This window comes from Rhamphochromis sp. 'chilingali', assembly GCF_963969265.1.
Source record: "Rhamphochromis sp. 'chilingali' genome assembly, chromosome: 17".
NCBI lineage: Eukaryota > Metazoa > Chordata > Actinopteri > Cichliformes > Cichlidae > Rhamphochromis > Rhamphochromis sp. 'chilingali'.
Genome location: NC_137944.1, coordinates 24674597 through 24687710, shown reverse-complemented (window position 1 = coordinate 24687710; position 13114 = coordinate 24674597). Strand labels below are relative to the sequence as shown.

Sequence of the window (13114 nt, the reverse complement as noted above, 5' to 3'; positions counted from 1 at the left end):
TTATGAATGGAGCGCACCTCTTTCCTCCCTAGAAGCACAGGCTCACTCGCCATTTTGTTCCTCTGTAACTGAAATGACTGAAAGAGCGCCTCTGCACAACAAGATCAATCCAGACGAAAATAGGAGTCGTAACAAGGTTTCCGTAGGTAAACCTGTGGAAGGATAATGGTTTCCTGCAGCAGTCTTTGTCTCCACTAAGGCTCTGTCACCCAGTCCACATCCTACAGAGCGGCTGAGGTGTCAGGTGGTTACTGGCTTCAGCTCTCCATCAAGCTCCCCATCTGCTGCCAGCCGTGCCTCTCTTCACCCCAATATGCCTCTGTGGACGTTCCACGTTGGAGGTTGCAGGCTGGCAGGGACCGACAGTTGTCTTTGGAAGGGGTCCTCATGGTCAAAAACATCTCCTAGTCTGGGTCCAACTCTCTACCAGGCGACCCTGTGTCCCTCATAGTGTCCACCCCTTTCATTTGAACTCATAAAGGTCAAGAAAATCCTCTGCTTAAAAACAAACAGAAAAACGACAAAAAACACCTATGTGTTTAAATAAATGCATATTTGTTGATAAACAATCAATAGTTTAATTACTGACCAAATTTATCGTCAGCATGTTTTCAGTCACAATCGAACAGGCCGGCTAGGGATGTCATTAAATCAATAAGCGTGCTTCCAAAGTTAATCACATAAACTGCGTTTCCATGTATTCAGGTGAGACAGATTAAGAGATGACAAGCAATGTCATTAAAAAGCTGCAAAGTCGTGGAGCGTGAGACGCTCACGATCAATGCAATAAGTTTAAAACTGCTGCACGGTCACGAGATGCTTGGTTTGCTCTCATCTTCTCTATTCCCATCCCTCAGTTAGTTTTGAGAAGACGTCTTTGTATGCAGCACGCTTTCATTGATGGAGAAGTTGCAACATGATGATGGGATGCTGTGGGATACAGGTGATACTGAAAAAAAGTCAACAGATCCCAGGATTTTTATTTTTGTGTTTCATTCTCTATGACAACAGTTACTAACCATATTGATAAGTCAAGACGAACAGAATGATCATAAATTAGAAGAGCAATATTCTCTATGCGACGGATGAAACAACAGGCAAACACTCACAGGCATTGTGCCTCTTAAAGTGATCTTGAAAAGCTATAAAGAAGCTGACATGAGTGTTTATCCTTGGGGCTCCTCAGGCAATCACATTACTCAACAACCTGAGGCCCGAGAGTCTGAATCTGGGCAGAGAACAGACTGGGACAAACAAACCATCCAGCTGGAACACAGGAGTCACACAGGAAAGGAGAAAAAAGAGCTACTGCTTTACAGTTTTTCTGCTACAAAACCCCCCATACAAGATTAGGTCCTGTCAATTAAAGTCTAGCAATTGTTTCATATGTTTAATGTCCAGTTCTTTCAATACAAATATTTCATTGCATGCTGAGGCGTGGAAAGAAGCTCAATGTTACGAAGTAAAAAAGGGGAAAAAAATAACTACAGAAGCAGCCAGGTGTGCGAGTTTGACCACAGAGAGACTGAATGTAGGTGCTGTGAAACTGGCCAGCCAATCCGGCCTCATTGTTCTGCAGCTGTCAAAGCAGCAAGGCGGAAACACGGCAAATTCAAAGAAAGCCTTTAAAAAAGACAACTTTGCGCACTGCCACACCATATCCACACAACCCATTTTCCAAAGATCTCATGCACAGCTGAAGGGAGCGCTCTACCTCTGCCCTTGTCACTTTGACGGGGCGGATAATGTAGCTCTGCCAGGAACATTAGCAATTTAATGCATAGCTGCCAATATGGTTTTCAGGCCCACAAAGCACACGAATGACTAGTGATTGTACTGCAGCACCTCTGAAAACCAGCAAGTACGCTTCAAGGAAAGCAGCACACCTCTAATAACACCATTTAAAGAACATAAATTTAAAAAAATCCTGGATTCATATCTGCAGAACAACTCTTATATAAACTCCGCAGATAATATCTGAAAGCAAAAATAAAAATAGAAGTGGGATATTTATGCACTTGATATCACAGGGGGACTCCTGCAAGCACCGTCATTTATTTTAATCAAGGTCCGTTTCACTGATTACCAGTTTCCTGTTGAGGCTGTGCCATCAGCAGCAGCATGACTAAGTGGGCTCCCTTCCTGTTTATAAACTAGTAATGCCTCATTCAGCATCAACTGCATAATCAGATGCATCATTGGCTTTTCCCCACTCGTCCATATTCTGGTGAGTGTCTGAATGGTCGTTGGTTCTAATCGCCACCTTGACTAATTAACAACCTCTGTGAACAACGTGTAAATGATGAAACTGTTTATGGACCAAGAAGGCAAACAAGCGCAAACAAAATAAGCTTCACACAGTGAGGTATCCGGCAGTCGAGCATTGTTGACCATCGTCAGGGTGACCCTGTTATTGTCGTTTTGTAAGGCCACGTCTCTTAAAGCAGAAATTAGAGTTCTGTGCCGAGTCCCTGTCACAGGGTACGGTGTTGCTGTTTGCATTGTGAGCTGATGTCTCTGTGCTGCTCTGCAACCTCAAGTGAAACTGGACTGTTATTTTTACTGAAATGCAGAACAGAGAGAAGACTCGAGGACAGACTGTAAATCTATACACGGACTGACAGAGCTATAAGAATGAGAAAAACATCTACACCAGCGTAATGAACCTGATACAATTACATCCCATTGCATTTTGTTTCACAGTGATATTATCCTTGTGCTAATCAACTTACTGGGTTTGCACTGCATATTGCTACCCTACACATCTTTGAGTTCTGCATCAGGCTACGGCATAGAGTACAGAGATACATTGCCACAAACATTGCTTTCTATTTAAAATATACATGTATATATATTACATAGAAAACGTTAGTGCATGCCACCAATATGATTTTAAAAAGTAGGTACACGGGGAACTAAAGACAGCTAGTGGAAATCTCACAGCTAATAAGGTTAATTAGCAACATGATTATAATGATTATTATAAAAAGAACATCCCGGAGAGGCAGAAGATTGTTACGCCACTAACATTCAAGCATAAAAAGGCACCTAACTATGGATGAGCTGCTCTACACATAACAGACAAAGCAAAGAAACAATTTTAAATCCTCTTTTTGCTCTTTGTAACTAGCAGCAAAAGAAAGGAATAAAAATAGGCCAGTTTCTTAAACTGAATTTACAGGTTGACAGACATAAAAATAGTATTTTTCCACCAACAAGGTAATTCTCAAAGACACATTAGCAAAAAAAACCCTTCAGTTCTCCTCAGGGGAGGAAAACAGCCATCAGTAAAGCACAGTGGAGGCTCTGTGGTGGTTTATTACTGCATTTTAGCCAGTGGTGTTGGAATCTTGCCAAAATCTATAGACTTATGAAGACAGAAAAAAATACCAATAATTATATGGAAAATATTTCACTGGCAATGGCCTCATTTTTCAGCATGACAATAGCTCCAAACACACAACTAATGTAGTAAAAGCATATTTGGATAGAAAAAACAGCAAAAAAACAAAAACCAAAAAAAAAAAAAAAAAAAACAATACTCATGGACTGGCCTCCCCAGACCGAACCCAACATTATTAAAGCAGTGTGAGATCATCTTGAGGCGCCAACACCCCAAATATTAACTTGCCAGTTTGCATGTGTTCCAATAAATTGCTGCACCTATTTCCCATTTTTCTAGCAAATATGAAGAAATGATGGGTGGCTCAAGACCTCTGCAGAGTACTGTGGAATGAGAATAAAAATTTCATCATTCAAATGTCTAGAATCTAAAGATTTTAATCAGGAACACAACTAAAACCAAGGAGTGAATAGCTGTTCACTGGCTCAGCTAATGTCCATTTGAAAACTCTCCCTGGGCTAACAATTTCTATACTTATGTAATATGTACCTTTGTGATACATGTGACTACCTGATCAGGGTCAAAAACCTGAGTTATCAAAATGATCATATTTTTTGCCATTTAATTATACTTTGACTAAGGGCACGTTTTCTTAGGCAACAGTGCATTCGCCTCTTTTAGCAACCTTAGACGGGCCATTTGAAGAACAGGATTACAGCTATCAACAGCCCACAAAAACTTGCCTTCCAATATCCCCAAAATAGGATTTTCTGGTTGGATTTAGGGCTGGGCCATATTATACCGTTCACGGTAATACCGGTATAATGTTAGGCAACGATAGGAAAATGAAATATCGCAATAGAATATGAGTAAAACGCGCATGCGCAGTGCCTTTGTTTTCATACGCACATGGCCGATTGTTGAGTGAAACAGATGAACCAGAATTGGTTTGTAAAAATGGTGCAACTTCAGTGATGTGGAACTGGTTTGGTGTTTGTCCGTCAGATACACGAAAAAGCACATTTTTTTGCAGAACATGCAAGCGGCCGTCGTTATTGTCGTATTTGTCGGACTAAGATGCTCTTAAATCTGGGAGTAATCTGGGTCCTAAACTCCGTAAGCTTCAGGTCAAACGAACACTGCAGCATCACTAAGAGTTAAAAACTGTCTAAATTCTTTCATCTTTAATAAAACGATCAGCATTGCTGCTTTACCAGGTGTAACTATGAAGTTTAACTTCCAGGCATCCATGAAAACAAAAGTTATTACATTTAACGGAGTTAGAAGCTAGCAGGAAGCTAGCGGAAGTTAGCTCGCTAGTTTCGCTAGTTACCTAAACATGATATTGCATGTTCTGACTGAGAGATTTCTGAAAAAAATCAAACGTACAGCTCTGCTATCACTTCCAACATAAATGAAGACAGGAAACTAAACAGCAGTGACGTTTGTAGGGTTACTGAAGTTGGGCTAGCTGGTATATAATTATGTGCTACGTGATCGCTAGCAACACAGCTATGTTAGCATAACATACACAGTGAAGCTGGAGGACAAACACACGGTGTGTTCACACCGAACGCGATGGACGCGAATAGAGCGTCAGGTTTACATGTAAAGTCAATGGAAAGGCGCGATGACGCGCGATTGCGGGTCCCGCGAAAATTCGGAAGCAGATTTGCGTCGCGAAAACGCCAAAACGCGTGAAACGCGCGTCAGTGTAGCGCGTCTGGCGCGTTTGACTCGCGAATAAAACCACGCGCGTGAGTTTTTGTGTTGCATTTTGTGCATACGTGCGTTTCGCGTCTACCGCTCGAGTTGGAAAAATCTGAACTCCAGCGTCAAATCGCGCCGCGACAACCAATCAGGAGCCTGGTGACGTGGCTGTTACCTAGGTCAAAGGGGCAGATCCAGCCAAAGCCTTTCATACTTCAATGGAGGGGAAGGCTAATCAATGCGGTAGCAAACAACTCGGAGCTGTACAACACCAGCTGCTTTCAGTACCGAGACAGGAATAAAAAGGACCGAGCTTGGAGGAAGATATGTGAAGAGATCGGGCAACCTGGTAAGTTCATTCATTTCTCTTTTGAAAGTTTTCACTGACCCGGGAAGCCGCACAAAAGCTAGCAAGCCACCGCTATTTTCCCACTGACGTACAAATACCGTTCTGCTTTTATGCATGTTGTCATTTAGGAATATATTTTATTGTTTATTAATAAACAGCACACAGTGGTCCCGCTGTTCATCCGTCACTGCTTTGCTTTTTCGCTGATTTTTTTATTGCACAGTACAGCATTGCATTCTGCAGCCTGATTGACAAATCTCCTGCGCTTGCCAAATTTATCACGTTTGGTTTTGATAACCATCGCGTCCAATAGAAAAAACAGCACAAAAACACCCATAACTATGAGCCTCATTCGGAAATAGACACCTGCACCGTGAGGGAAAAAGGCGCACGAAAGTGGCGGGCAGATGAAGACAAACCGCGGCATAATAATACTTTTACGTTTTGCAATCTACAAAGGTTTGCACTTTGAGAATCAATTGTGAGAACTGTGACCAGGGGCTAGTTATCCTGAGAACCCCTGCAATAAATGAGGGACCACTGTCTACTCTACGATTATTATATCCAACCTGTTAACATTTAATACTGTATTGATAGAACCAACTGATTCTGCAGCAGAGCATCCCCAGTCCCTGAGCTCCTGCTGCTGCACCCACAGATATGTACAGCAAGCACTGATACCTTTTTAGTCGGTGGGATTCCCTTTTACTAAATATCTACAACCAATCTGATTATATCCTGTTATTGTTTTTTGTTTTTTTCAATGTTGAAATTAAAATCTAGTAGCAGCCTTCTCATTTCTTTGTGTTTTGTGCTGTTTTACAGGCCCACAGAGGAGGACGGCTCCGAGGCAGATGAGGGACGGGTCCCAGGACGGTCCATCGGCGGTGGAGCTGGCCATCCTGGAGTCCCTGAAGAGGCCACACCAGTCTCCAATGGAGCATTTCCTCCTCAGCCTTGTTCCTGCTCTGGAGAGCAGCTGGTCCTTTTTATTCCTGTCTCTCTGTAAATTCTTATATTTTATATATTTATGTTTAATGTTTTTCTGTTTGAGACTTTTAATATTATTTCAAATAAATGTTTATAATGACTAATGTCTCAGTTCTACTACACAGCAAATGTTGGCACACAACTTGACACATGTAGAATTTATTTCATATTATACTAATGACAAAATATACTGATACAGTGGGATGCAGAAGTTTGGGCAACCTTGTTAATAGACATTATTTTCCTGTATAAATCGTTGGTTGTTACAATAAAAAATGTCAGTTAAATATCATACAGGAGACACACACAGTGATATTTGAGAAGTGAAAAGAAGTTTACTGGATTTACAGAAAGTGTGCAATAATTGTTTAAACAAAATCAAGCAGGTGCATCAATTTGGGCACCACAAAAAAGAAATGAAATGAATATTTAGTGTATATCAATGTGTGTGTCTCCTATATGATATATGGGGTGCCTTTGTCTGGATGTGCTTCCCATCCAGAGCTGCACAGCACAGAGGAAAGTTCCAGCGCTCCTGGAATCCCTCTGTGATGGAGCGCCAGTCTCCAGGTGAAGGCACAGCCATGAAGTCGTCCACTAGACAGTCCCAGATGGACGTCGCTGCCTGGGGGGTGATCTGGCTCACCGTGGACACACCGACTCTGAAACTGAACGCGATGGTCCTGAAGGAGTCCCCGGTGACAAGGAACCTGGACAAAATTGTTCAAAATCAGTATTATGTGTACTGCAGTTACAAAATACATTATTCAAATTCCAAAATACTTTTGTGATGTCAGATATAAATCACAAAACTTAAATCTTACATAAAACATTTTGTAATTATAAGGATAATTACAAAATGTATATTAGATAATATCTAAAACAGTTGTGTTTTGTTTTAACTTTAACATATCATAATTTGATTGGTAGCAACTTTCACAACTACAGTGAGCCAATCACTCATAATTCCTAAACATGTCAATCAGGTAGGAATGAAGTGAGACATTAATAGAAATAAAGAGTTGTATGTTGACATGTAGCCCTTTCCTTGCTTAAATCATTAATATTTTTGAAAAATTAATCTGTGATAAGACAGCTTATCAAGATAGAACCATGTAACTAGAGATGAACCAAACTGTTCACAGTTTTATCTAACTCTGTTTTAATAAAGGCTGTGACCCCTGCTATAGAGTCTGACAGCTGCAGGGATTATATACAAATATTCAACTATCCCAGAATTAAACCAGGTCTAAATAAAAAGGAGTGAGTATCACTACAAGGTTAACTCAGTGGTCCTAATGCTACAGTTTGATATCAGCAAACACCGAGCGCATACATTGATGTGACACCACAGCCATGCTATCATGCAAACACTGATAACAGCATAAATCGAATTAAATCGGGACTTGATGAGACCTTCTGAGTATCACTAGAAATATTATAAAGAGTCGTCTCTGTACCACAGTTTGCTTTCAGTAAACACCGACAGCATTCACTGTTAGCATAGCACATCCATGTTAGCAGTGTATAACTGGATGGATTAGCATATTAGCACAGATATCAATAAAGGACTACCGTATTAAATAGTTTTACTAACCTCAGGCAGACGGACAGGCGCTCTGCAGGTGGGATTGAGCGTCTGTAGTTGGTGTCTAGGCGGGCGATGCTGGGACCGACGAGGGAAAGCAGGTCCTCAAACTGGCCGACGGTGATAGCGCTGGAATCGGCCGTCATCCAGGCGCAGCTCCTGGAGCAAGTGGTGAAACTCACCAGACTGCTCATGCCTCTGGAGGACCTGATGGACCCAGGTACGGCGAGGACGTCTTTTACGCTGCTGCTCTGCTCTCCACAGTACATAGAGAAGGGAGACTCTCTCTTCAAGCGCTAGCTCGATAGCTGCCATCTTGCAAAGATACCGGTCTGGCACAACTCCCTCCCACATTCCTCCCACATTTTCCGGTTCACGCGCGTCAAAATATTTTGACGCGCGATGGATTTTTCTTGGACACGCGTTGAGACGCAAATGTACACGCGTCAAATTAGGGGCGTTTGGGGCGTTTTATTCGCGTCCATCGCGTTCGGTGTGAACACACCGTACTTTTCCACTTATAAAAGTTAACGTTAAGGTTCCTCATGGTTAGAGACAAATGCAATCGCATGGCAGGATGCTGTAAACGGACCAAACTTCAGTCAGGAGAACAACTGAGATAATCCATCCACAATACGAGGTTAGTCATTAATATACTGCAACAACATGGGAATAGAGCAGCTGCCAGAGAATTCAACATTAATGAATCAATGGTACAGAAGTGGAGGAAGCAAGAAGAATGAGTTTAATAAAGTTTGATTTAGCTGACTGCTTTGTTTCGCTTAATGTGCCTTATAATCCCGTGCACCTTATGGTCCGAAAAATACGTACTGCACACTGCAGTTTAATGTTGCAAAGCACCTCTTTTTAACTTCAGTGGATATTATACATGGTTATGCTCAGGATATGTCAGCCCATTTCTACTGGAAATGCCTTTTGGTTAAACTTTCAGCAAGGAATTTGCATTTGCACTGTTACATTTTTATAAAGCTTTAATGTACATAAAAACCAGCTTCTTGTTTAATTTTTAAGTGAAAATAAATGATAGGTTGTCTTTTTGCGCTAGTAATGTTGTGGAGTTGTATTTTGTCTCGCATCAATTATATCGTCAGTTATATCGTTATCGCAAATTTTCAAATATATATCGTGATAAATATTTTTGGCCATATCGCCCTGCTCTAGTTGGATTACCACAGAATTGGATAACAGTGAGTTTTCAGTCACACTGCACACTTTGTCCAACTGTCCCAAAAACTAATGACTCAGTACTGGTGGGAAAGGTCACACTAACTGGCTGACTGGATCGTTGCCAAAGCTTTAATGGTGTCTACTGGTCCTGCCATCACCTGACAAGATGAAGCATCCTGGCCACTAGTGATATCTCTTCATTGTTCAAACTCTTAGACCCAGCAGTGGATAGAACTATCCACCCAAAACACAAGTGAACTCTGTGCCAATATTGGAACAGCAAAGCTGGGATCCATCTGACACACAGCACTATTTATTTGCTCCAATACCTCCACATTTTGACAGTCATAATAAAAATTCTCAGTTTGTTCGGTTATAAAAAAGGCTGTGGGGAGCAGAGTTATTCAGCTCTGAAATAGAGCAGTCTCATAAAGACTTTTCTTTGACTAGGTGCTGTTGTGTGAATACATCAATGTGGTGTCTCTTTCTATAACAACAAATATGTAAGAAAGCTTGTGGCTCGAGCTTCACTGTTTGGATGCGCTCTTTTTTGTGTAAAATGCAGTTATTTGATGGAGTTAGCCACTGAGGTCTACATTCTCCTGACATCAGACTTCAAGAGTCCCAGCTATTGACATCCCAATTATCTTTTCACACACATTTAGACTGCTACTCACAACCGTGCGCAGGCTGGCAATGCCTACCCATCACAAAGACACAGGCTTTTAATACCTTATGGGCCTAATAGGACAATCAATCTTAAATTGTGTCATATTCTTGGCAAGGTACGACGAGATGCTTACCTGAGCTAAAAGACAACAATGAGAGTCGCTGAAAGTAAATTATCAAAGCAGTCGGGGATACACAGGTGACTGCAGGCAAAGCAAGTCTGAAGCAAGAAGCCAACACACCATTTGTGTGTACACGTGCTGAGATGATTGCTTAAACTTTTTAATTTTAAAAAAAAAAAAAAAAAAAGAAAAGAAAAAAAGAATTGATGAAAAACAAAAGCATGGGGAAGTTAAATCTCAAACTTATTATGAAATCCAATTTAGGTCTCTTGTCTGGTCAAATAAAGCCTTAATTGATTTTTTTTTTTTTTTTTTTTTTTTTTATTAATGGTGTCTGGAGCAAACAAAGTAGTTAAGATGTTTTTAATAAGAATTAACCAAACTATTCAAATGAAAACCTGTCGAAAGCAAAATCATCTCTAATGTGCTGGATTATTAAAACTAAATATGATTTCATGAAAACAAAAATGGCTCTGGACACCTTTCAAATTTATGCATATTCTGTATAATAATTTCTGCAATATACTTATATTACAATTAGTTCAGGAGATCATTTAATAACCAAGATGTCAACAAGATAGTCGCATAGTCCCTAACCCTATACTGCACAAACTAACAGCAATTAACTGACTAATTAACCAAGAAGTCAACAAGGATTGCAAACATTTCTATCTGGCACAAATTGATCTTGCTTCACTGAAATGATGATTCTTGTGAAAACAGAAAAGTGCCTGTAAAACGGCCGATATGACCTTCGCCATGACTTCGGTGAAGACCCATTAGACTCCCGTTACACAGGCCTATTGACCATTTAATGACTGCCTGGCAAACACCCATCGCTGGGGGCAAATGACTGATTGCAACTGGTTACTGGCAGTCGCTGTGAAATCAATCGCTAGTTCCCAGTTATGACAGACTAGAGACTAGTCAGTGACCTCAGAAAATTGTGTCTTGCTGACTGGTGGTCGAACGAATGGTTTCTGCCAGCACACAGTGCTTCACTGAAAATCCTGTGATTGCTTTGGTGGATATCAGATGAAGACTCCAACTTGTCCGCAAAGACTCACAAACTAGTTGCAAAATATTAGTTAAAGTATTTAAATTGTGATGCAAACCAGAAATAAGAGCATTCATCTTCAAAGTAAAAGTTGTGCCTGAGCACTGGAACCCACGAAAAACGTTTTTCTAAATTCTGACAAACTCTAGAAGTACTGATTCTTCTGAGCTCATTGCCCTTCAGCTAAATGAGCTAAATTTTAACTAAATCTCAGCATGAAGATGTATAATCCTAATTGTACAACAAACCATTTCACAAACGGATAGATGCATCGAGGTAATCTGGAAATCAACATCTTGCCCAACACCACTTGGACATTTGGGCACATCGACAAGCTGCTCTACTCCACAAGAGCTGCCCCTGTATCATGGTACAGTCTCTCCAGCTCATGAATATAAAGCATAATGGCCAGAACTGGGTAGAAGGACAAAATGGTAAGCATTCAGCCTTCATGCATGAGGTGAAGGCCTGCTGCTGATTCTACCTGTGGAGAGCGCAGGGTTGCCGAGGTCTGAGAAATTTAAGACGAAGGTTTGGTACATAGATTCATTTCACACTCCATAGATTCCTGCATTTTAAGTTAAACACCTTGAATGAAGTTAGCAATCTACACAATGCAATCTCTCAGCATGATCTTTGTGATAGGATGAAGAAGAAGAATGTGCTTGGTCAACTGAATCCAATGAGGCCAACATAGACATTAGGAAGACACACCAAGGTCAAGACAAGCTTAACCCTCAGTTTAATTGATAACATAGCACCGCTTGTTTAACTGATGGTCTGAACATTTGGTTGAGCAAACAAAGCCTCTGTGACTCAACCATTTACAACAAATATTTATGATAAACCTTGTGGAAAAATAATTTACAACAGCAGGACTGATGAAACTTGGTGTGAGGTAAGGTTTTTATTTTGAAGCAGGATTTTTACAAAGTTTGAACAGAACAGAAATAAAACTTATGAGTCTATATTTTTCCCTTCTCTATATCACCAAGACTTTCAAGTTTCATTTGAAGCAAAGAAATTTATTCCTTGGCTATTCAGTAGAAAGAAGAGAATGGAGGGGGGAATTTTCTGAGGATATAGGAAGAAAGCTTTATATCAAACAGCACTTTGGAAACCAAAGCAAACAGCGACAGTGAGCCAGTCTCAATAGGCTAGGTCGAGATTATCAGCACTTGCAAAACTGTAGGCTGACGTGCAGAGAAACCGTCAATGACAAAGCCATTAGGTAACTCTGCTTTCTGTGTTCAATAACACTAGACTGAGGTGCAGCATACAATTAACCAACTGGGGCCAGTATTGATTAGAACTTTCAGAAGAAAAATGAGAAATGTGAACCCCCACAAGTATAGGTTTAAACACCACAGCAATTACTGTGCAGAAAATAGTCCTAGGTAAGATGAAGATGTGGGTATAACAAAAAGGAGGGGGCCACAGTAAACTAGAACCTTAATAAAACAAAAGTATTTACTGTGATCAATCTTAAAGTAGCTTCTTTTATTGACTTGATATTTTTTCTTTCATGGATCAAAGCAAACTGACTAGATCCATTAGTTCACTAAACCAGAATAACATGGGCAATCGGTTCCTAATGCGATTATGTTACATCAGTGATAAAGTACATCGCCTGGCCAGCACAGAGAAGTTCTGCTTTATTTCCCATCACTAGCATGGAAAGACTGAGCACCAATCACAGAAGCATCAGCATTTCATATTGGAAAAGACCTGTTGACCTGGTGATTAAGACTGTTAGAATTAAACTATTCCAACTGCGAAACACCAAGCTAAATGTTCTTTGAAATGACTGCAGTTTGTATGTTTAGCATTTTCTTAGCATGTTTAGCACAAACAGATGGGGGTAACTGTGCTGCTCCTAGAGTAGTCTCAAGTAGGTTCAACAGTTCTAATTTTCCACATTTCTAGTTTTCTTTTATTGGCGACCAGTGATGTCTTCCATTTAAAAAATAAAAAAAATAAAAAAATAAAAAACACACTGACAGTTTCATTGGAATATTCATTAGAAACAGATACAATTTCAAGGTGCGCTTTTTGCAAAAATACAGGCAGAAACAGAATGTTAAAACTGATCTTCATA

The 13114-nt window shown here is 40.4% G+C and overlaps 2 protein-coding genes and 1 long non-coding RNA gene across 3 annotated transcripts in view; 1 reads left to right on the top strand and 2 right to left on the bottom strand.

The window, feature by feature from the left end:
- LOC308384142 (dolichyl-diphosphooligosaccharide--protein glycosyltransferase subunit STT3B) overlaps positions 1-13114 on the bottom strand; it is a 109404-nt gene that overhangs the window by 65602 nt on the left and 30688 nt on the right. The gene's annotated exons all lie outside the window — the stretch shown is intronic.
- LOC308384145 lies at positions 4159-6492 on the top strand. The gene is made up of 2 exons (XR_013969270.1): positions 4159-5402; positions 6228-6492. It is a non-coding gene; the product is annotated as an uncharacterized lncRNA (long non-coding RNA).
- LOC308384144 (uncharacterized protein) lies at positions 6593-8264 on the bottom strand. The gene is made up of 2 exons (XM_080862526.1): positions 7990-8264; positions 6593-7102 (listed from the first exon to the last, which is right to left on the bottom strand). Exons 1-2 carry the CDS (start codon positions 8247-8249, stop codon positions 6832-6834), a joined length of 531 nt encoding a protein of 176 aa, XP_080718652.1. The 5' UTR covers positions 8250-8264; the 3' UTR covers positions 6593-6831.

Coding starts and splice junctions, on each gene's coding strand:
- LOC308384144 (XM_080862526.1), bottom strand. CDS start 8,249: ATGTACTGTGGAGAGCAGAGCAGCAGCGTAAAAGACGTCCTCGCCGTA. Junction 7,103..7,989: donor CGCCTGTCCGTCTGCCTGAG/GTTAGTAAAACT, acceptor AATTTTGTCCAG/GTTCCTTGTCACCGGGGACT.